Below are 25,194 nucleotides of genomic sequence, written 5' to 3'. Positions count from 1 at the left end.
TTCGCGACCTACTAAGATATTTATTTGCTGTCGTATCTAAAGAGCTTTAACAGTTTTATTTTTATGTTTGCTTGAGTTATATATCGTACAATTCGGTTACAATTAAAATTATTAATTATAATTTTACTTACATTATCGTAATTTCGAAGAAAGCAATAGAATATCGCTATTTTATGATTTTATGAAAACATCAAGATTTCACATTATTAAAGTTTCATATTCGTACATGGTATGTAGAGCATCAATATTCTGTGTTTATGTCGAATATCGTGTATGTCAGCCTTCAGCAAGACATTGAATATCTCTGATGAATATCGTTAGATTAAGGATTTTATGACTTCAATAACATTTGAGCAATTTCAGTTTTACTATGGCAATTTTATAAAATGTGTATTAGTTTCTCTTGTCATATAAAATATCGTCAAACAAACATTTAGTCCCACGCTATGCTACGCGAAAACGTAACGTGACGCCAAGCGCGGCAATAGTCACGCTATTTCCTAAAGGGACGATTATTCTCCTATGAACGTGAACGACCCGCGGGAGAAAAAGACGAAAATTACTTTTGGAGAAAGAAATGAAGGCTTATGGCGTTATTGAATTTCTCATAAACGTTTTACGAGAAAGTCCGTGGCACATATCGCACGGGTTTCGGCGTGCAGCATCCGTCGTGCACGAATCTGAGGTCACAGCACGAACGCGCGATATGGGGAGGGAGGGGGGGGGGAGGGGAAGGTTAGATGCGTGGTTATATGCGCGGCGATGGGGGACAGAGAGGGAGGATGTGCGGAGAGGAATCAGAGAGTCGAGACAGTCGACACGGCCACACCGCGACTCCAATAGCATCGCTGGCATAGCTGGACAGGCCATTTCACATTCCCACGTCCTTAATATAGATTGTTGATAGGCGCGAGCGAACAAGCGAGACGGGACGAGCGGGAATATACATAATGGCACCGGGGGGGAGACGACGACGGCGACGGCGGCGGCGGCGGCGGCGGCGGAGGTGACGGGCGAGGGAGAAGGACAGGCGCACGTTCGCAGGGTCACTGCGCGGAGCGCGGCGAGAAGCGTGGCCGGGAAGAAATGGACCGAAAGAGACTTAGATGCGCCGCGTCGGAGCGACGAGGATAAGACGTTGCGTTACGTTGCCGCTGGTGCGACGGAGAAAGGCGCGGTGGTGGAGTGCCTCACGGCACAGGTGCTTCACCGTGTGCCGTGTGCCGGAGCGGGTCGCGCCGATACGGACGAGGAAGTGAGACGGAGCAGGAGGAGAGAGAAAAGTTCGCGAAGTCGTGGTAGACTAGGGACACGGCTGCCAGCCTCGGCGGTGGTCGCGTCGTGCGATTACGCTAGCTGCGAGCCAACTGTGCGCGCGGCGTACAGTTACACTGTAATCGCGAGTGTCGCCGGCTACTCCGGCGATCGATGGGGCGAATCAGCCGAGACGCGATCGACAGATCCTCGACGGAGTCGATCGTTCCGTCTTGACAAATTGGAGTATTCATTGTCACATAGTCATATGTATTAATATTATTATATTTTATCAAATAGTTAGAGCGCTGTGGGCCTATTCTGTAACTCTTAACGACAGTTTCGTTATCGTTATACTTGTGTTGCGCAGATATTATGTACAGTAAAAAAAACTGCCCAACGACAATATAACGATAACGAAACTGTCGTCAAGAGTTACAGAATATAGGCCCACTGGTCTCAACAGCATCGTTAATGTAACGAAATAATATCCAATTTCGATTAATTAATTCAAATATATGTATGAATTCGATATGCGAAACTTAAATCCTGCGATATTAATGAATTCCAACAGTTTTTCTCTCAAAATTTGAGAATTATGCAAGCAGCAATCACGAAAGAAAATGCATAATCAATCGCCAATGTACGAACAGTCATCGTCAATTTCGCCGCGGTGACTCGAAATAACTCGTTAACATCTCGAATGAACACGATATTAACACATGAATGTGCGTATCGGCGAGTGACCCTGATACACGCTGGCGCGATGCCTGTGTCGCGGACGAGCGCGCAAACCGTATTCGCGCGCGTCATCCTCCTTCTTCGCATCCGGTCATCCTTTGCCCGCGTTTCTTCGCTCGCGCTGGCTTTCTCAGATGAGGATGACGTGGTGCCGTAATCCGCAACGATCTGGATTTCGCGTCCTGGCACTACGTGGCACTACGCACCAACTGGCCGCGCTAATAATAATCGATTACATAGTCACGACGGTGTTTCCGCTGTGACGTGCTATAATGGGACTCTAATGATTTTTCTCCTATTCCTAGATTATTCTGCAATTTGTTTCGCCACGGATTCCGGATAGAGCTCGTGTGAGTCGAGGAAAGAGCGTTGGCGGTTACGCGTTCCGCGTAAAATAAAAACGTAACTGGATCCGTCTAGCTATTTTTAATCGTTCGTTGTTCGTGGCAGATCCGCATTCATTACGGAGTAATTGTGTATTCTCGCGATTATGTCGAGGCGCACCGCGTCAAACATGTACGTAAATCACGATTCGCTTCATTAAACATCGCGGAATCCCATCCGATGCTTTTGAGATAAGTCCAATTTGCTCGTATCCGCTAATGAAATGCACCTGCAAAGCGTAACGCAACGTAAGGAAATTCAAACACTTCATAATATGACGTTTGTTTTACCTGGAACACTGTAATAATCGGGAATAACCATTTTTCTTACCGGATTAAAACTCGAAAACAGATATCGCCTAGAGGCATCGTTACTCATTTCTCAAGTCGTTGAAGTGCACGTTTATTTAAATTTAAATATTTTGTTAAATAGCAATAAATATAATTAATAAAGGCGGTAGCGAAAACAATTATCATTCTTTCTGTATTTCCCGTAGTATATAGAAATATGATAAATCAAATGCATTTATATGAATTTCTGCGATTGCTATGAAGTTCGAAAACGGCGGTCATTCGGTGTTCTTTGGCGCGACACCAAGAAATCTGACGAAACGAGATCGTGGAAACGAATAAGACGAAGATGGACGGAGACAGACTGACGTCACTCGGTGGCATGGACCTTGAGCCTCGTGTGCTCCGCATACTTATTCCAAGCGTAGAGCACTCTCGTTTTCGTTTCGAGTGATTTCTAATCGAGAGACCAGTCTTAGCGTGCGTCGCTATTGATAAATGGCCGATGGTTGGTTTAATGAGGCACTGATATTTCCGCGAATCAAAATCAACGATGCAAATGCGCATTGATGAGTATCCTGTCTTTGGTCGATTGAAAAACATGATTCGCGCGATCATTGGCGTCTTGACACAGGAATGTTAAGGTGAAAGATATCTTGGTCAATTAGTAACGTCAAAGCTTCTATTTTCTGCGTCATCCGATTTAAACATCCGCGTCATTTTTATTCGTATAACGTGTATAATGTACGATACGCGTGATATGTTGAAATATATGAAAAAAATAGACAGTTAAGAAACTGCCCAGTTAAAATTGTAGCAAATTATTACCGACGCGTTATTCCAGCGGTTGTGTTTCGTAATCGCGATTATCTTAGAAATCACGTTTCGGACGTATTACACATTCTCGGGGCAGTTCAGTTTATCACGTGCGACACAGAACGCTTCCACGTCCTACGGTATTGCACCGATTGAATTGCAGATAGGTACGCAACGACAGTTCCTAACTACAGAAACAATGGGCGCCGGTTATTGTATGCTGATTTTCTCTCGCGGATTTTGAAAGTCTGTTTCTCCGAAGAGTAAGCACGCGCCGCGATAAAATTTAATAAACCGGTACTCTCTCGGGAGACCGAAAGTATTCCGTAGCACTGCACGTTTCACCGCTGACGCGCAGCGCTAGCGGTACATTTCGTTGCGTTTGACATATCTAATAATTTATATGATATTTGGTGGATATTTTGTTACCAAACTTACTCTCAAACGATATATACTATAGGTATATGTTTCTTTCTTTGTTATAAAATTCAGTCTCTCTTGTTAGCCCTACGAAACAGAACAGCTCGCGAAGAAATGGAATTTCATGGAACGTATAAAAATAGAAGAACAAAATTATTTTAGTTTATAGTAACGACAAATAAAGCAAGTTGAAATAAAGCTTTGAACGTCGTAAAATAATACTCCGGAACAATCAAAATGTTTAAAAACTGACTCATGGTACGATGTTAGCCCAGAGAGAATTGTGTGTCCACGGCGCGGCGGGTCGTTCTGTATTCGCTTTACCTACGCTTTACGGTCAGTGTTGAGAACGGCAAGATCGTATGTTAGAAATTTTTACGGCCTGCCGATATGGTCGCGGGGATTTGTCCTCGGAAGCTATTTGCTTACATTAGAATCCGCCTCAATTCAAGAGAAGAGGAAGCGCTCGAGCACACTCGGTCTCTACTCGGGATAGACGAGTACGGATTGATGCACGAGGACGATTCGCGTTTGCCTTCGGGAGAGAAAAAAGAACGACGCGAGATGCGTGCGCGGCTATACTCGACCAGATCCGCTTCCCAGGAGAAGAGATAAGACTTCTCTCGGGGAGAGAAGAACGCGCGAGAAGAGGTACGACTCGCGGAGACAGCTGGAAACTCTGCGAAATGGATCGCCGCAAACTCGAGAATTATTTCTTCGGTCTATTATGCTTCTCAGGCGAAGATATCCTACCATAGTTACTAATGTAATTCTATTCCTTTCGGATTATCTTGCGAATTAAAGCACGCTATCACTCATTTAAACGGCGTTCTACTTCAATGTTGGTGCCAATTTTCTTTCTATTAATATTAATAGAATTAATTCAAGTACGAAAACAATTAGTTTAATTGTGTGTGTATTAAAAAATTTTTTACGAACATATTTTGGACATGTTTATTGAAAGAATATAGTGAGCCGGGATCTTGCTAGATGATGCAGGTGTCTGACATTCCATTTTAGCGAATAAAAAAACTGGAGAGAGCTAGAATAATAACGTACATAATCATATTTTCAATCCCGCTCCATTAATATACTTTCGTTATTGGAATCGCAATTCGCGTCTGCTCTAGCATAAAACGCGATCATGTTTAATATCAGCAATACCTAAAGGCGATACTACGTGGCAATAGATGGAAACGGTAGTCTTCTAACGTGAAAGTAATAGAATATGTACTGTTAAGTTTCGAGCAAACGATGCTATAATAGTTTCCGTTTGCGATGAAGTACAGTGACAGGCGCTTTTAGTGAACGATAAGAAAATGTTCTTATTTACTACCATCCCGAATATCTCGCATATGTATTAATAATATGCAAAGAACGGCAAGTATTAAACAAGCTCGATTAATGACAGCGATAAAAATCAGCGACAAGTAAAAAAAACAGAAACGTTCGATTAAGTTTACTATGTTTCTATATGATTCCGTGACAGCTAAGAGACGAAACATCTGCGGAACGTCCGACACTTGCGATGGGCTCTCGTTAATCCTCATTGACCCGCGCGGTAACGGTAGCCGGCTGCAACCCTTTCGTCCGCGTTTCTAATTACATATGTATTCATCTATATAGGACAACACGTGCGTCCTCTCGCACGTCGCACTTGGCTGCGTTTCCTCTGCTCATCGCGGTTAGTCAGTCGCAACGGGTAACTCTCTTCTCTTCGACGAATTCGTGAGGATTGCATCAATCGGTCTCTTTCCGTTTGCGTAACGCGATCGTTCTGAAAAGATCGACCGCGTTCGTAGACATGAGGTCGGCGTCGCGGTTGGACATCGGTTGCGCAGGACCGACGACAACGACGACCGCGAAGACGACTCACGAAGTCGCGCGTCCGCTGAATGCTAACTATCGCTCCCAAGGGCGCGCCGTCTGTGTAGTAACAGCGCGATGCGATCGCTCGGGCGTGAACTGGGCCACATGCGAGAACGGTTGGCTGCTTGTGCCGCTCATGGGACTTCGCTATTTAGTTCACGCGATCGTATCAACCCTTTGCACGATGCCGATACCGTCCTTACGTTGTCGCAGCATTACCATTCGAATCTTAAACGTTTCAATTACCGCTCTCGAGCATCTTGCATCTCAATACGATATTTTGTTTAAAAATTTGCAGCTTGTTTGAAACAAAGAGACAGATAAGTAACAAAAGTGTACCAATTTTATTATAGTTTAAAAGACATTAGCTAATGCTCCATATTTTCTTTATTTTGCAGTAGCAAAAAAATTACTACTTCTTACGAGCAAAGATTTAATTTACAGCGGACAAGGATGACATTCTGGAAATCGCGAATTTAGCAATAATTCGAAGCGCCGGTTGTCGACAAAGCGGCGGCGTAGAACGTTGTCGGATCGACAGATCCTTTCATAGATCGCGATTTATTGGCTCGTAAACCGGGCGTAAAGCCCGACGGTCGCCGCGCGGTTTGGCCCACATACATACGCAGTTCTTCCCTTCTATCGTGCCTGCCCATACCGATCGTAAATCGCCGCTTTATACGATCGGCCGATCGCCGCGGTGTGCTGAAGCGCGGTTCGCGGTTTCCTTCCTGAACCATGTTTCAGCGTTGCGTCGACCAGCGCCGGATGGGTGCCACGTTGACGCAAGAAAAATAAGTCGCGGTTTTTTTTCGCAGATATGACTGATCCGTCATTTGGACTTAGCAAACCCACGAACCCGAACTTAATACATTCAGTCATTTGCACATCATACACACTCGTTACAAATACAAACATTTTTGTGAGTGATAGCGCAATGAATATTTAAGGAAAGCAAGATACAACTTAATTTATAAGAATAATGAAAAGAATAAGAATAAGATCTATATACGTATTTGATAAGTGGAGCAACACAGTCAAAATTAAAGCTTATTTTTTAATTTATATTAATTTAAAAAAAAAATCGTGGTTTTTCAGTGGATATTCGATTGCGAAATGATCGTCCAATTGGTTCGATGATTTTTTTATAATCTCGTTTCAATCACGTGGCCAAAGTAATTCAATGCGACACATTAATATGCGATCTGGAATATAGGATTTATAGATCAGGCTTTTAGTATCACGGCTAAAATTCTCTAAATCGCTTGTCAGTGCAATCTGCCGCGTCTATAATTGTTGAGTGTTACGATTGCGCTCGAGTGCCGTCGTCGATTCACAGGCCGGCGCTAAGCTCCTCGAATCTCGCGCTCTTTACTCGCGGTCTCCCGGTATCGTGGTATCTGTTTCGCAGCGGTACTTAAATGGCCGGCAATTAGAAGATGTAATAGCCGCAGTTAAAAAGCGCTTCCACGAAGTCGGCGACTGATCCGCCTCGCGCGTACACGTATGACGACGCGCGGCGAGTTAGGAAGGCAGGCGCGAGGGGAAACTGCGAACTACTCGCGGATTCTTGCCGTATGTTAACACGCGCCACCTTATGCCCATCTTAATGTCGCTTTACGAGAGAGCTAATTGTACCAGGAGAGATATCGCCAAGAGATTGGGTCCATAATCGGCTTTACGGCACTCTTAATACGAATGTATATTCCCTGAATGCGTTCCTCTCTGCCGTTCTTATCACGGTGCCTATTCTTTCATTCTGCTTCACTCTTTCCTTTCACTTTCTCTCTTTTTTCTCTCTTTTCGTATTATATGTTTTATTTCTTTATACTTAATTGCCTAGTAATAATAGCCATAATAACAAGAATGTAGGTATAAGACTCAGTTCTTTTCTAATTTTGCGCGATTCACGAGGCGAATCTATTGCGACAACAGCAGAACGGATCGCTGTTCTCGACAGTGACACACGAGACGCAGACCTACCTGGTGGCGGTGTCTAAAGGGCGTCGCGAGCAGATATATATCGTCGCACGAGAGGCGGACAGGTATACTCGGAGCTAGCACGAAAAAGGGAAAATCTAAACTGGTCGCTTAATCTGTCGTTCGTGACAGGACTCCGACAATCTACCGCGGCCGAGAAATCGCCGCGGCGCTCGAGGAAATCGAACGGCCGGACAATTTTTACCGTGCTATTCTCAGAGTGTTATCTCCTTCGCCGGACTGCCACTTTCGTTCCGCTCGCCGTCGTCAAAGACGTGCTCCTTGATTTTCCTTAAGTGTGCGCTTAATCGCTGGCCATCTGTTCACGGTTTAATCTTTTGGTGACTGCACCGGCAATATCTTTTTTACATTCGCTCAATCTCTCAAGCATTTTATATTATCTTTACGTGTGTTATTTTATCTCATCAAATCGTTTCACTGATTTAGCAGAAGCTGAAGTATAATCGTTAGATATCAACACGATTCGTTGTGATACGCAGTATATAGTTAAACATTCGAAGGACAATTTTTATGCACTGTACGTGCATCGTTGACTCTTTGAAGCGTTTCATCCTCTTCCGCCGTCCGATCGTGTACCGCTCGCCGGAAATCATTGTTACTCGCTTAAGTGTCTTTTCGAATTCTCGTCGTCACCGGAAGCTCGGCGGATTCCCGGCCGAGATCGTAAAAAATCGAAGTTTAATGTGGTGACTCTGGTCGCATGGAAAGTAGTCCAGACTATTTCGGTCAGGAATGACGCTTTTGTGCCGGCTGTGTCCTCAATCGTCGTTGTCGTGGTTTCGACTTTTCGGGCGAGTCCTCATTGTCGAGCGATGAATAAACCCGTCCCCTGAATCACGCGCCATTTTCTCGATCGAGGAGAGGGAGAGGAGCAAGGCGAGAAACGTTGACAAATTTTGCGATGTCGGTCGTGCATAATACGCAGACGGTTGAGGCCCCGAAAAACAATGGCATTTGCATCATAAATAAGTGCGACGTCTGACTTGAATCTCGGTCGCCTTCCGGCGCACGATTCTCTTAATAAGCGAGCGAGATTTTGCAAATTAGTGCATTGGGGCTATCCGAACAACGAAGCCGAATGGGAGGAAGAAAAGAGGGAGGAAGAGACTGAGTCAGGTCGCTCGCATTCATATGCGACGCGTCACAAAGAATTGCTGTCTTTCGGCGATCCTGCCCGCGGCTCTGTTTCACGCTCGGCCTTCAAGCGACCTGGCTCTCCTTTATTTGAACGCGTTCAGGACGACGAATGTGGAATTTCGACGACACCCGAGAAACCAAAGGCATGAAACAGGGACGCACATTATGGTGCAATTAGCCGCGGTATACTCTCTTAGAAGAAGTAAAGACTTTCTACGCTGATATTTGAATTTCATTTATTATATATTGATTGTAGAATTTCATTTCCTTCATATTTATTTCGCACAAATAAATCGACGAAAGGATTTTTTATTCTTACGATTGCAAGCGATATTGAACATCATCGCGCGATAATCGATCCGCTCCTGAATACGTGTAACATCATATTTCCAATCTTTTGTAAGTTCGCAAAACATGCGCGCAAACATCCTCGCGGTACCAAAAATGGAAGAAAGCCGTTGGGAAAGATCCGGAGCAAAAGGGGCCACAGTTATCGTCGTCGTTGTCCTCGCTGTCGTCGTCGTGTGCGAAGAAAACAGGAGGGAGCAGGAGAGATCGCCCTCTTCTCAATGTTACGCAGAGAATTCGAGGCAGTCGTTAGTATGCTAATGAGTGTCCCTCGTTCTTCGTCCGTGACCGCGGTGCGCAACCGCTAAATTATTTCAAATATTTCCAAATGTTTGTCGCGCGTGGAGACTAGATCGACTTCGAGTTAGGAGTTGGAGATCGTAGAGCTTAGTGTGCACCTGCGTGGTGCTTGGTACGTGTTAATGTGCATATACGTATAATTCCCGCCGCTATACTTTTGTATCCCTCTTCCTTCTCATCCTTCGTCTGTCCTCTCAGGACCAATGGCGCCGTTATATTTCTCGCGATAACATCGAAACTGTGAGAGCATCCACGTAGCGTCCTTTCCCGCTGGTATATAATTATACAATCAAAATGACGTACGCGATATTAATTTCCCGAACGGTATCGCATTTCCTTATACGATCATATCGGATGATTCGCGATCGTTAATTAAACACACGAGGCACAATTAATTTCACTTATACATGAGTGATAATAACTATATCACGAATCGATGACCAACGGTCGTAAATATATAACGGAAAGAAGGCAGAACTGCTTTCCGAAGGGTCATGATTAATTCTGTGTAATAAAACCTTTCTTAAACCTTCATGATAAAAATCGAGATTAATTTCGATACCGTTATTTAAAAATGCTGCAAGAAAACCCACTATAGATTTTTGACAAATTCGATTAAGAGATACGCAACCGCCCTTTTTATTCCAGAATATATCACCTGACGCGTAACGATATATTCTCCTTTCTAAAGGGAATCTCCCGGATCATTTTCGTTCACGAGAGGGGAGTCTAATTGACCTGAAAGGCGTTATCTGCTACTTCGTCTCCGGGAAACCGAACGCGCGAGTAAGGGTAACCATTATCTGTTGTTGCCTTAATGAGATCCAATTACTATCGGATGGGTCACTTAGTATGCGGTACCGATATTCTACGGTGTATAGCACACATTAGTGGGACAAGAGGACAAGAGCCAAGGGTCAACACCCTTTCAAGATCTAAGCACGGCCTAACGAGACTCGATCGTCGTCGTCGTCGTCGTTTGTCGGGACGATATGCGTGTTTGCGCACTATACGCGTACGCATTCCGGTGCACGTGCGCAACCCGGAATCCACCTGTTGAATATTACTCCCTACTGTGTCGACCCTCGCGTCCGACACGCGGAAGCGAACCGCTATCGAGACAAGATCCTTCCTTTCGTAGCTTTCCGTTCCTGCGCATATCCCATATTTGTCCCGAGGAAACAGACATATCTGTTCCTTCGAGACGATTTTCCGGAGAATTTGTTTCGCAGCGTTGTCGCAAAATCTTCGAACTACAAATTGTCACTTTGGAGTAACGAGACATCAGAATAAAGGGCTAAGAAGAAATCAAATCCTTTACTGTACAATTATTGTGGTGGAAGTAATAGCGCGCACACGTTTCGAGACATCTTATACGTTATTATTTCGAGAACACTCATCGCGATTCACCGCAACGCAAAGCTTCGTCGAACGGGGACGATCCAAGATAATCGATTAGTCGCACTCGAGTCTCTCGTCCACTTACGGATTCGAACCGGGCAGAAGATTTTTTTCTCAGTTACTTCTCGCACGCTCGCCTTTTCCGCATATCGGACTTTCTCACCTCTTTTCGTTGGCCGTGATTACTACGCGAATCCCTACCATTGCAATCTTTTCGTTTTCGCATCCGTCACGGCTTATTAAGTTGTCGCTTCTTTAAACTAGAGTGCGAAACGCATCACATACGTCAACTCATCGCCGGCGTATCGACTTTTACGACTTTACGAAGTCCTCGCAGCAGGTTAATACCGCGTAGAAACTACTTCCGTCCGCTTTTTGCCGACGATTGTCTTTCCGAAGAGACGAATCGATAATAAATCACTGCTGCACTTTGTTATATTTCCTCACAAAATTGCACGTTTTAGAAATCTATATTTCTTCCTTGCTGAATTTTGTGTAATGTGTTACTTTTTTTCGTTAATAATAGAAATTAAATACTGCCGAGAAAAACGAAATAATGCATTAATTTGTTTCAATCTTTAATTTATAGTTTAAAGCATTCAAATTTCATATAAAGCGTCATATACACGCGATAAGTATATAGTTTATTAGGTTTATTATGTAAAACCTAATAGTTTTTTAAGTTACAGAATTGTTATCGTCTTGTTTTTTCGTACATTTTTCTTTCTGTTTGGTTAGACTTTTATTGCATTTATTTATCTGCATTTCAGTTATTATTATCACGCACAAATGATTGGAAGAATATTGGTTAGGCCTAAATAACTTAATATTTTTGGAGTAATAGTTTAGAAAGTGGGAAAGCCTTGTCTAATATTTTTTAGAACCTTTTATATATCTAAATATTGTATTTTTGACATATTTTTTTATCTTTTTATTCACTCATTTAACCTTGTACCAATTTTCTCTCAACCATGCATTGCGAAGTTCAAGTTATAATTTTGCGAAATGTGTAGATAGAATTACTTACTTATTACTTGAAAATACAGCGGAACTGCCACGCTCGACTTCGTAATTACGCTTGCGTTACTCTTTAAAGTGTGTAGAATTTGCATCACAAATGTTACATAACGTGCGACTCGACAATGAACGGCGTGTACGACGAGACGTCGCCGTGTGAATTCTCGGCGTCACATCACAAAGTCCGCATACGCGAAATGTAACCCGGATTTATCCGGCAGTCTCATTACTTACAAAACTTGGTTGTCATCTGATTCTTCTTACCTTGCAACCCTCGCACGTGAACGCCCCGAAATGAAACCCCGCTGCGGGTTCGTCGCATACCCTGCACTGTTGGTTCATCTGCAATTATAGAAATTATAGAAGTTATTCGAAGGAGATACGTCAGAGTCAGTTACTTCGGCTCATCCTTGGAAGAATAAAGTGCGGTGTTACAGCATGGTGGGGCAGCGAACCGGTTTTCTACGTTTGCTTCGATTTTTATTCCTCCCACGATATCTTACGGATGTTCGAACAGGATTTGGAGTACGAGAAAAGTATAAATTGGAAATATGTTGGAGCTTCGATTAAGCTAATGATAATAGTATAGAGAAATTATTCCGAGTGTCACATCCGTCAATCTTGATTGTTTTTTTTGTTGTTGATAAAGTCGCCTATGTATTAACAGATTACACTATATAACGCGTTACGTAAATTCGCAGTGATATATCACGTTCGTACGAGAGTATTTTGTGTGTATCTTTCGGTGGAGATTCGGTATTTTTTTAGTCGATTATATCTTCGCCCATGGGCATGAAATGGATATCTGAAGAATCATTAGGTTCCCTTCTTTCCTGAATCTACGTTTCCCCACCCTGTTGTAACACTCGAATCGAAACCCGTTTTAACCCACTGGCATGTCATAAATCAGCGCTATCTCGGCAAACGGTGCCATCTGCCTTGACTGTGTGTCGGAGCGAGGAACCTATTTTTCGAATAAACTGGAATAAAATTAGACCATTGATGATCCGATAAGGATGTTACGGTCGGCGTTCCTCATCGTGCGAGTATTTCGATCATCGCGGTATAAAAATCCCCGATCCTAAATGATAGAAACCAGGAGGTACCAGCTCTCAAAGTTTACGAATCGTACCTTTATAAAGTTGTATTCTTTATTCCGTTGCCTTTGTGGCGTAGTTATAATAAAAAGATCGAGTTATAGTTCAAGTTGCAATGCGTCTCTTTCTTTCGCAATGCAAAACACACGTATGAGAGAAAAAAAGAGAGGTGAAGAGATCTTGTCCAAAGTAGCCACCGTGAAATGCATAATACGTTTCTTCATTCGTATCTGTCGCAAATGATGCTATATTGTGACAAGCTGCGCACGTCGAATGATACGTTAAGAGTGCGTGCAAAAAAATTAACTACGTTCAACCGTCGCGAATACTCGCGAGCCGTTTCGGGACGGGGACCACCTGCGGATTCGTTGATTTAAAAATATAACCACGACCGGTAGTCGTACGGGTTGACGTACTCAGCCTGAGAGACGAAGTTCCTCGAAGGGACGCTTTTTTTTTATGCAAGATGAGAAGAAGAGCACTTTAACGAGAATTTAGAGTGACGGTAATTAGAGCTCCGATACGACACAATCTCGCGCGCGCTGCGTCTAGTCAAGTCTTTGTAATTGCACCTCCGAAGAAAATGGGCTGCCGCTCGTGTTTGTCGACGAAGACGGACGGTAAAACGAAAAGAAAACAAACTAGAGAGAAAGAGTCGGTCCACAGGTTCGTTAAGGTTTCAAGTTTTTTCGCGGCGCGGTTGCTTAACACCCGCTAACCCTCCTCCTTCACTCGCTGCACATTCGTTGATGAAGCGAAAAACTCTTCCTTTCTCTCCTATGCGATCTGCTTGACCGGATCAAATGTTTATTCGATCGAATTTCACGATTTTCGTTCATGATAATCATTAGGACGATCAATTATAATCAGCTAATGATTATAATTTGCGTTATAGTCTTGCGTGTCTGTACCAATTTCGATGCTAATCGCAATGCCATTTCTCAAAGGATTTCAGAAGAACACGCGTTTTGACTCGTGTTCTCTGCGAATATTATATAGATTTAAATTATAAAAAACTTGTAACAGAATTATATTAATGTAAATAACGGTTGTCATTTACATTAACCGTTATTTACATTAATATAATTCTGTTACAAGTTTTTTATAATTTGAAGAGACTCTAAAGTATATTGTTTATTTAAATTATGGGATTTGAATAATATATAATGCGCTCTCGCATATATACATTTCTTGCTCTCATTTAATTAAAATTTATTCTATGTATTTTCTAACGTTGCATTATAAAGTGTTATCTTTGTAATATGTCTTTAAAATATTCGTGCTCGAAACACTCAGCGTCAATATGGATCTCGGTCGACTATTTCCTGACATTTCTAACGCATTTAAATTAGAGACTCGGCCTAAGTGGGCTTAAAAGTTCGAGCAACGAAACCTAATACAAAACTAAATAAAGCAGAGTATACGTATAACGGAGCCACCGGAATCGTGCGTGCTCTCGGACTAACAGATGCTGGAACGGCGCGGAATGTACATCGGGGAATACGAATACGAAGAAAACAATAAGCGCGAAAGGTCGAGACGCGAGAGGTAAAGGCCGAGATGCGAGCGTCGGAGGTGGAGCAATCGCGAGCGTGGCGTAAAAAAATTCCATCGCCCTAATAATCAAAGGAGAACAGAACGCCTTCGAGGAGCGGTGTATGCGCCGTGATTTGCAATAAATCACAGAGATCGCATAAGTCAGGCCTTCGCGGTGGACGGTGCGTCGCGTCGTAATCGGTAAACCGTACACTATTTACGCGGCTGATTCTGTTGATTTTTACAAAAGATCACGCTAGAATTGTTATATCGACGGCAGTCCAATGGAGATCAATGTGGGCCAAGGTTAATCTATATCGTCGCGACAGATCGATCTCTTTGTACGCGGAGTTGTGTCGACTTCGAAATATCTGCTCGACCCTGCCGATTCGTTTCGCATACAAATTCGTATAGAATATCGGAGAACACTTTAATCAATGCGTGCATCGATGCGACGGTCGCGTAAAAAGAAAAAAAAATATACACGTGACTTCTTTCAATTTGGTCACCGATGTCGTTGACTTCGGTGGATCGTAGTTCGTGGTGCAGTGCACGCGGAACAGGTGAAACGGGAGAAGAGTCAAGAAGAAAAGGGGGTCACGGGGGAGCCAACAGTGTAAACACGCGGTACCTCGTACCCCAGTTTCTGTAGATAGAGTCAATATTTGCCCGACATCGGTGCGTTAATGAAGTCGATCGACTTGCCGTACCTGCTCCAAATATCAACTTACGGGCCACGACGTTAACGACGAAGATGACGACGAGACCAGAATGGTCACGTGTGATTCTTTTGCTAGCTTCCCGCGTACGTGCTCACACGCGTCTATGCGGTCCGTATATACCTGCAGATGGGGGCACTTCGTAGTTTACGCGCCATTAAACACGAGTCCCGTGTGACGTTTATCCCTTTATGAGGCGTTTTTTGACCTGAGCTTCGGGAGCGCTTTCTTTGTCGTTCTTACCCCTCGCTACCGTTACAACCCTTTCTCCGTGCCGACTTTGCGTGTCGCTTGATCATCATCTTTGTAATCATTTCGGTAATCAACGACCGAATTCTTTCTTTGTATTTTCTACGATGGAAATGAACGAAAACGTTCACGCACATTCATCGGAAAAAAAAGTAAGAAATATATTACGTTACAGTTTAGACTTTTCTCTCCGCTGAAAGCGCCAAGTCACTATCTCCCTGAGGACAATATGTAAATGAAGCTAATTACGTAATGTGTTTTCTATATTGTAACAAATAATTTTCTTGAACCTCGAACTAGTTCACGTCAGTTCGAAGTTCTCGTATCAGAGTGAATAATGACTAATAATAAAAAGCGCACGTGATTCATGTGGGTCACGAGTGTGAGGCACAAGCTGCATAAAAAGAAGTGAAAAGATTACGAAAACATCTCGATTGCTTGCGACAGTTGCCGGAGAAAGAAAACGTGTCGTTCGTTGAAGAGACACATCAGACACATAGAATTAGATAAAATTAGTGACTTCAGCATGTTTGTATAGCATCGTCGTCGAAACAACAGTCTATATAATATTTCTCCGTATTCGACTCTTTTAATGTTTATAGTTTAAAGAAGGTGGACGACACTCTTGGGACACTCTACCACACATATTCGTCTATGAAGATAGATAAACGGTGATCGCTTGCGTTTGAAGGTGCTAATTCTAAATACTCGATATTACGTGAGGGTCATCCGTTACGAGGAATCTTGTTTTACGAGACACTTGGCGCAAACAGGGTATAATCATTTTTCTGTGACGTTCGCAAGCTCGTCCGCCGTTATAATTCTTCGCGGCAACGAGAGTACACATTAGAAGCGCAGTTTGCGCGATATAATTAATCGGCGGTATATTAATTCACATATTTATTACACACCGCGTTAAGAATGAGCACTTGATTACTGTCCAGGCCGTGATATACGGCCGGTGATTTTTCTCAGTGCGTTAATGAGTCAATGAATCTACTCGAAAGAAGGAGTCGATATATCACCCGGGATACGCGTTCGAGTACGCTCGCGCGCACGTTTGCGCACGAAAGTTCCTCGTCTCGATGTTATCGGCGCTTAATTATGCGCGGAAGGATTACGCTCAAATAAATGCATACGCCGTATATAATCGACTATTACCGGATTACATAAAATAAACAGGATCTTGCGCGTACACACACGAGTGTGAAGAGCTTCGGCAAAGCGGGAGGCGAACGACGGAAAAAGACTTCGGGAAACTGGTTCTCTCACCGAGCATGAACGATAACATTAGTTGAGGACAGAAAGTTTTTAACGATCTTTTAGGTAGTCTAGACGAAACTTCGTAAATAGTCTGTGATCAATAAAATACTCTTTTTTTTTGTATAAATAATCATAATGTCAATTTACATTAAAGCACAATAAAATTTCTGGTTTTTAATGACTAACTTGGAAAAAGATAATCTTGGAAAAACGTTTCAGTGATTTTAAATAAATCTCTTTTTTAAGTAAATTAACGTGCACGCGTTGATTTTATATTGAATTCAATTTCATGTGTAATATCACATAAATATAATCGATTATCATTATTTATGGTAAATAAAAAAATTGTATCACTCTTTTTACAAGTAAAATGTGTCACCTATGTTACTCATACTCATACTCATCGTATTATGTGTATATGATCAAAACGAGAGAATGCAGTTTGCCGTATTGTAAAATCTAAATCGAAAATCCTGAAAAACCCCAGAAAAGCAGAACGCAACACGCGGCCGGTACAATTTGTATTGGCGTCGATGCGTTTTTAACGATTCCTTTGATGGATGATAGCTGCTCATTCACAGACGCGTCGATCGAATCCCTGAAAAATGATCTTGCACATCGGCTCGCACATTCTCAACGGGACTATATAGATGTAACGATACGCCACTATATAGGGTGTATAAAAAGCGGTTCACTTTTACAGAAATATAATTATGCAAAATTAGAAGAATGGTAAATGTCGTAATGTGACAGTATGAGAACATATAATTTCAAATTAGGAATAAATTAAATTAAAAATGGAAAACATTTTTAGCTAATTAAAGTTTACAGACAGCAAATGAAAACTTAATAACAATTCTAGTAAGCTTTATTTGCAAAAGATTTAAATCGCGCCATATTAACTTTGATGCCAAAATGCCGAATTTCGTTGAAAAGGCGAAAAAAGAAAATATGCAACGAAATCTTTTGCTGATAAGTCGATTTCAAATTTTCCAAATTTTCTTCCGTTGACAGTGGGTGATTTTTCATCACACCCTATATACATACACTCGCTCATCCGCGAGCATATGGCAAGGTAGGCAGCGGAGTTCGTTTTCGGTTAATATGTTTTCGCGATCCACAATACGCTCGGTCGGGAGCCAAAGACAATTAATAACCTTCCGGAGTATCATTTATCGCGACAGTTTAGCCTCATGTTAGAGCGAACTCGTCCCGTCGAGGAGCGCGAAGCGCATAAACGCCGTGGCGCAGGTAGCCACGTCGTAGATGACATTGTCTGCCTCCTCGAGCCGTGACCGATCCGATTTTTAACAGCGATTTTGCGTCCGCCACTCGAGAGTCAATCGAGAACGGTCGCCGTGCACGACCCTCTCGCACTTGTGGGAATCGCGATGGGTGCTCCTCTCGGAAGTACCATGATTCGTTATGCCCGCGTTATGCCCCCGTACATGTGACTGCACATGTGCCACGTCGCGCCGGAGTTCTAGCCAAGAGCAGCTGCTTTCAGAGAAGATACGACGCGTTTCGCGAGTGGCACGTTCCGAAGCGCCAAATGAATACATAACGTTGCGAGCTGTCGAGCAACTCGGAGGGAAAAAAATCCGTAGCCGATTTCAGCAGGAAAACCAATCGTCGCGTCACCGTATTTCGAATTGCACGCCGTACGCGTGAGGGAAATGATGTAGAAATTAATGCGGAAGAATTTAGCGATAAATATATATTTTCGTGATATATACAAAAGAAGTTAACGCTTAAACGCGCGGATCCAAATTCTACACGCGTATTTTATGTATATTCAGAGGAGCATATTGCACGCGACTTGTGACTAAGCATAGTGATTTACATCCGCATTGCGTTTTGCCAGACAATCTTGCGTGATTGACGAGATCGTGCATGGTCATCTAGATCGTGATACTACATGTGATAATTTACTTATTCAGGACATTTTTAGAACCTAAAAACAGGCTACATTAAGTAGCCGAGTATCTAGGCGAAAGAAGCGTATCACGATATTAAATAAGTCATTTGAACGAAAACGTACAGCGAAACAGATGTTTCCTTCCTTATAAGAATCTTTCGTAACAAATGTTTCATTGCACGTTAAATATCCGAATAAATATATAATTTCTCTTGAAATAAGAATGAACAATCGCGGAGTCGGAACTTGTTAAATAATCGCGTATTATAATGGAGGGTCTCTTCGAATATAAAGCTCCGGGTTTTATATCTGTCTTCTGCTTACTCCAAGACGCACGAGACCGGTATGCCTCGCCGGCGCAATTTAATCTCCCTTTATTTGGCGATTAAGCGCGCCACCATTGATTTATAATCTCATAAAAGGCCGAAGGCACGGTCCTGTAACGACGCCGGCAATATCGCAAACCGAAAGAGCATCGAGAAGGTTTAGCACACGTGTATATGTGTGTGTGTGTGTGTGTGTGTGTGTGTGTGTGTGTGTGTGTGTACTCACGTAGCCGCGCGTAAGCCGCGATACAAGTGCGATTTCCACGAAAGCGACATTTAAAATTTTATACGCGATCTCGTTGACGAAACCTTCGAAGTTCTCGATATTAACTTAATAGAAATGCACAATTTAAACGATAACGCTCAGAGTAATCCGTTTAGATTTCATTGTCAAAATTTTACAGAATGGAACTTTTATTAAGAATTATGTAAACATTAATTACTTTGTTATTAAAACAATCATATTGCTAAATATCAACAAATAACAAATATCGACGTTATATTATCGTAACTTTTTATTTAACATCTGCGGAAATAACTATTCGCGAAACGATGTTCTCACTGTAAGTCTGACGAATCCGGGCAACTGCTTCGCCAGTTCAAGACGTAAGCATAGTACTCGGGAATATGTACTCGCGATTATCTTTTGCTCTCGTCCCGCAACGAGTTTCACGGTGTACGCGATAAGGCGATCGGATCATCCACTCAACGCGGTCGCCTTCCGTAGGCACGTTGTCATTCTAACGGAAGCGGGACCAAGTGTAGATCAGTGTAATTCGCGAGTTATCGCCAAGTGAACAAAGAGCATCGATTTAGATTAGAAAAGTAACGGGTAATTTGCGTGCGCGCCGTTAAACGCGCCTTTTAAACGATCTAGATAAGATAAAGAGAGAGACATTTCCACGTATTCGCACGTTTCACTTAACTCCTGCTCGACCGCAGTGTTTCACCATGTCTGTTCTAAGAAAATATTCCAGCATATTCTGTTCCAAGACTCGGTTATTTTTGTCTTTACCTAAGATCTAATTTATTTAGAAAACAATAATATTTTCTAAAAATTGCTAAGTCGCAAAGATAATAATCCAGTTTCGCACTAAGAAAATTTAGTACGCAGGTGTTTTCTTATAGATCAATACGACGTGACTGTCATGTGAGAGAGTTGGATTTAAGAATGCAGAATCCTTAATCGAATTTTTCATTTACACTTTGCCGCCATGGTTAGGTCAGGGTCTTAGGCTCCATTCGGAATCGAACAAAAAAAGATAATACGCGTATTTGTCACGACTCTCGGTACTTCCCGCATGACTTGTAAAGGGTGGCAGTGTAGTGGCGGCAAAAAGGCGTTAAGTCAGATCACGACCCTGTGACGACGACGAGCCACGCCGGAAGGGGTTAATATGCAAATGAGGCGCGACACGACGCTTAGGTCGGTATGCATAAAAGATTTGCCAGTTGCACTCATGCAAATCTAATTTTTGCGTATCACTAGATCAGAGATGACACAATGGGATATTATAGCAATAATGCATATTTGTTATGTCACCACAAAAAATACAAATAAGTCAACATAAAAGGAAATAATATGTAAATACAGGTAACCCTCGAATAACACGATTAATTGGTTCCGTGTTACTGAAAACCGTGTTATTCGAGACAGGATTCATACAATTTTGAAGATCGCGTTCCGTGCAATTAAAAACATCCAGATCCATATAAAATTGGTTCTAAAGGATTTTTTAAAAATATTTTTAAAGTTGTCACAATTTTTTACCGTGTTATTTGAAACTTCATGCAATTCAAGTAACGTGTTATTCGAAGGTCACTTATATATATTTTTCTTATGTTTTAAGAAATTTGTCAGTTTTGTGTTCAATTGAGCTTTATATTCTACATGAAGATGAAAGATTTTGTTAACGTTATTAAAAATAAAAACGTTAAAATTACTAAAAGTTTAGTTCTTGCTTAAAAATTTATGGCCAAAAATTGTCGTTAAATTTTAAACAATAATTAACATTTTTTAGTTCGATGGTGGAATAGAAGTTTTGTGGTAAATAAGGTGATTGAACTATGGATTGAAAAATCTGTAGTTCAACTTATGTTAAATATCCTATTGTGAATCCGTTTACGCTATTATCTTACTTCATGCGAGAACATCTCAATGTCCTCTTTAACTCTCGTATTTAACTTACCGAAATAAAGATGCGTCCCTGAGCATCACGCAACTCGTCGCGCCAGTGTACGCGTGCACGTGCATGAGCGATGAATCGGAGCGGGAGAAAGATTGGAGACGACGGAGAGAGAGAGGAAGAAGAAAGAGAAAGAGAAGATGCGCGATTCTCTTCTCGGACCTCTTTCGAGCATAGAGCTCGCTCCGGATATACAAGTGGGTAATAACCGTATGAAAGGGTAACAAAGGTGGCTGACACACCGCGGTCGACGTAAAGAGCAGGGGGCAAGGGTATGGGCGCGGGCAAGGGAATAGCAATAAATATATTTTGACATGGGAGAGCCTCGCCGACGGTCTTATGCATAATAATTGTAACGGCCATCTCTCTCTCGCGCTTGCACGGCACGACACGTACGCACAACGTACGCACGCGGGCAAGACGTCGTCGCTCTTAGGCCCCTTTTGTGTTGCCGAATTACGGTACTGGCTAGCAGTAGGCAAATATTATAGCAACAGGCGGAGACGAGGGGTAACGATAATGTTTTCATTTGATGACGACTAACCTCGACTAACCGCACGTGAGATCGCATGTTGGGGAGAGGGTCCCCCCCTATCTGCCCCCTCCTCGGGCGATCGCGAAAGCGCGTAAGCCATAGGAGCTTCCCCGGAATTTACGAATGCGCATTTTAAATAGGCTAGTATTATATACGTGAATAATCAATTACCATAAATTTAAGAATTTATATATAAGAAATAGAGCAAAAACACAGTGTGAATTCTAAGTATTTGTAATACTTTGGAGAATTATTTCTTTCGCAATAGAATAACGATTTGATATAACCCAATTCTATCATGGAAATAATAAATAAATGATGTATTGAAGAAGAAAAGAAAATTATCAAGAGGTCTGTTGTAACGCTATTTCCGCGCGATTTCATAATGAATACCTACAGAATCAGGAGCCGGAGACTTTAATGCTCGACGCGATGTACACTGACAGAGATTTAAATGTAAGCTCATCGGTACTGTCCGTGTCGCGTATTGTGCGTAACGAGGTTTATCGATATCTTTGTTATCTTATCTTGTAAAAGACATTGCGTAAATAACTAAAATGGCATCATAACCGGTCGTGACAATAATATTGATCAGTAGTGATAGAATATCATTAATACACATCATTAATTATAAATACATTAAAACATTATTAATACAATCTCTGTAGACTATCGAAATGTAAAATGTAAAATGTAAAATAAGATGACTCACCTCACTCAAATAAATTGGAAATCCACGCAAATGTCAGTCCCGTTTTTCGGATCACTAAGTTAACAAATAAGTATAGTGTTCTCGCCGAAGCAACTGTTCCGATTCGCTTATATGTTACACATCTCTCGTTCCCAGAAAACGTTCTGTTTGCTCTTATTATGCCGATTATGCCTCTCTTCGATCACATTGCTCCAATTATTTGACGCTTGAATTCGAAGAAAGTTGTTTCTTCCGTGTAATAGCCGGTGATTTTCTTGAAAGCTTCGCTGTACCCAATCAATTTTGTTCTGCATAGACTGCCACCGGCGTTGTCATGCCGGTCGTTTCGATTCCACCGACTGAACTATACAATTTCGATCGATCGTAATTCACGCACTTCCTCGTCCGATATTTATTCTATTCCTTTACTCTCTCTCTCTCTCTTTCCTCTCCTTCTTTTCTACTTCCCCCGCTGTTTTCTCGCGATTTTTTCCTTCACCTCTTTTCCTCCTCGGTCGCTGCTCGTGGTCGTCTTTGTATACTCTCGATCTCTTTCTCTCTCTCTCTCTCTTTTTCTCTCCCCCCTCTCCTTCTGTCTCTCTTGTGTGTGCACGTGTGACGGTGCGACTACGACGATGGACGAGAAAGGACTGGTGCTGTACGATCGCTCAGACCTGTTTGACTGCATCGGAGCGCCTGAGGAGAACCGTGCCGTACCGAAGGAACGATTTTCCTCCGTATAAGAGCCATCTGGGGAGCTGTTCTTATCCATCGGTTCACGCCTGTACCTGGGCCCGCCAACGGCTCCGGTCCGGGCCCGATCGGTCGACCAATCGGTGTGCGCCGGTTCCCGGTACCTAGGCTGTCTAAGTGCCACCCATTCGTCCCCACTTGTAACCGGCTCCACCACTCTTGAAAGATCCCAACTACCGGCCCTCACCAACCGCAAATACCGCCACTCTGCTAACTCGTTCGTTGACTACGAGTTGAATTTTATATATGTTTAATATATTATGTATATATAATACAATATGTGAGCAAAGAGGAGGAAGAGAGAAAAAGAGGCATAATAAGTTGTTATTTTGCACTTCCTGTACTATCTTTCTGTTTTCCTCTTTTCCTTTTATTGTTGTTAAATACATCAGGATTAAAAATTATTTTAATCATGCATTAATTAAAGTAAAGCGTTTAAATTTAAATGTTTTTTTAATTTATTCGTGGATAAAATTACAAAATCTATCACACATCATGTTATTAATAAATAATAAAAGCAATTAATAGTAAACATTTTATTCTAATTATCTGAATAGTTCAATATGCAGAAATTGTTATAACTTTTATAAAGATATATATAATATTTATAATGATATATCTTTCTTTATTTTACCTTTTTTTCTTATAAGTAAATAAGTATAATTTTTCTGTTATTATTACGTCACGGACATCCAAACAATCACGCCAATGGATTTTCCACGTAATACGTTTTTTCCTGGTTGAAGTCATAGGTATTTTCAGTTTTCTCCAGTGTGGCGAATATTATGGCGGTTTCTCAAGCGCAGACGTTTCCTCGTAATTATTCGGAAAAAAAATGCTCTTACGGCGCTCCAGAATCTGGCTGCGGGAAGACGAGTCTTTTTGCGACGCTCGCGGTTTGAGCAAAGGCCCCTTACGTCGCCGATACGGGCTTTATTTGCGTATGCTAAATGGTGCACGCACGTGGTTTCCACATTCTCCCGACGGCTAATCACACCGCAAATAATCGTGAGCACGCGGCGTGAATCCTTTAGTTTCCAGACGTACTTTACGACATGGCTTTGCCATTCGGAGCGGCTATATTTTTCTTCTATCGTACCATGCAGTAGTTTGTAAAGACAGTTTAGACAAAGGCTTTTTCGTAGAATTCACAAACTCTTAGTTGGGACCTTGTCTCCTAGGCATGATTTGAAATTAAACGCAGCACTTTGACAGTGATTGTTGCTACATTGATTTAGGCGATCGGCTTTTTATAATCCTTTATTTATGTTATTTTCACATTGTCCTTATATTGTGTTGCCTATCACAAAATCTTAATCCGGTATATATTATTAAAGCGGGACCCTAAATATTATAAGTTGTTATTTTTTATGTTATTTTTACAACTGCTCTGTGTTTGTTATTGTAATAAAAAGTTTCAAAATAATTGAAATTTTGACAACTTTATCGCGATGAGTAAATAAGTCAAAACTGCCTGCGACCGAGCGTCGAAGCGATCGTCATTAGGGAGATACATTCTCTTTCTTTCGAAACGTCGGGATCTCTCGACGATGCGACGCGACCGTATTAAAGATCCAGCGGGTCACAAAGCGGATGGTCGATCCAATAAAATGTCATGAGACGCACGAGGGCGAGGTCGGGCCGCAGTAGTGTGAGACAGGGTATACCGGCGCGGCGCTATAAATTAAGAAGATGTGTCCACTCGTGGAAATTAAACCATAGAAACTGGTTTTGAATGTAAAACACATCTCCTCTTTTACTGCACGTAACTCTCTTTTTCTCCATTTCATCTTCTTTCTGTTTTATCTCTTCCCTTTTCTCATCTCGCTATCGTTTTCTCTCCTTTCTTACCTATTCATTCATATATCCTTTTACCTACGCCCTTTTTTATAATCATTTTGTGTATTTTTCTCGTTTTCTATTCACGCGTGATCTTCATTCTT

The 25,194-nt window shown here is 42.1% G+C and overlaps 1 protein-coding gene across 2 annotated transcripts in view; it reads right to left on the bottom strand.

Moving 5' to 3' along the window:
* Positions 1-23,229, bottom strand: part of LOC139775713 (uncharacterized) — a 30,564-nt gene extending 7,335 nt beyond the window's left edge. The window contains exons 1-2 of one of the 2 annotated variants that reach the window (XM_071711950.1): positions 22,520-23,229; positions 12,243-12,320 (exon numbers count right to left, since the gene is read on the bottom strand). In XM_071711950.1, coding sequence (XP_071568051.1) covers positions 12,243-12,320 — 78 coding nt within the window. In that variant the 5' untranslated portion in view covers positions 22,520-23,229. Of the gene's footprint in view, positions 1-12,212; positions 12,321-22,519 lie in introns of both variants that reach the window. The other variant, XM_071711952.1, reaches the window with a different exon arrangement.
* Between the last annotated feature and the right edge of the window lie 1,965 nt (positions 23,230-25,194).

This window comes from Temnothorax nylanderi, unplaced genomic scaffold (assembly GCF_030848795.1).
Source record: "Temnothorax nylanderi isolate EJ_2023f unplaced genomic scaffold, tnyl_v1.0 TNYL_tig0103_pilon, whole genome shotgun sequence".
In the NCBI taxonomy this organism is placed as follows: domain Eukaryota; kingdom Metazoa; phylum Arthropoda; class Insecta; order Hymenoptera; family Formicidae; genus Temnothorax; species Temnothorax nylanderi.
Note: the sequence above shows the minus strand (reverse complement) of the source record. Positions and strands in the feature narration are given on the sequence as shown.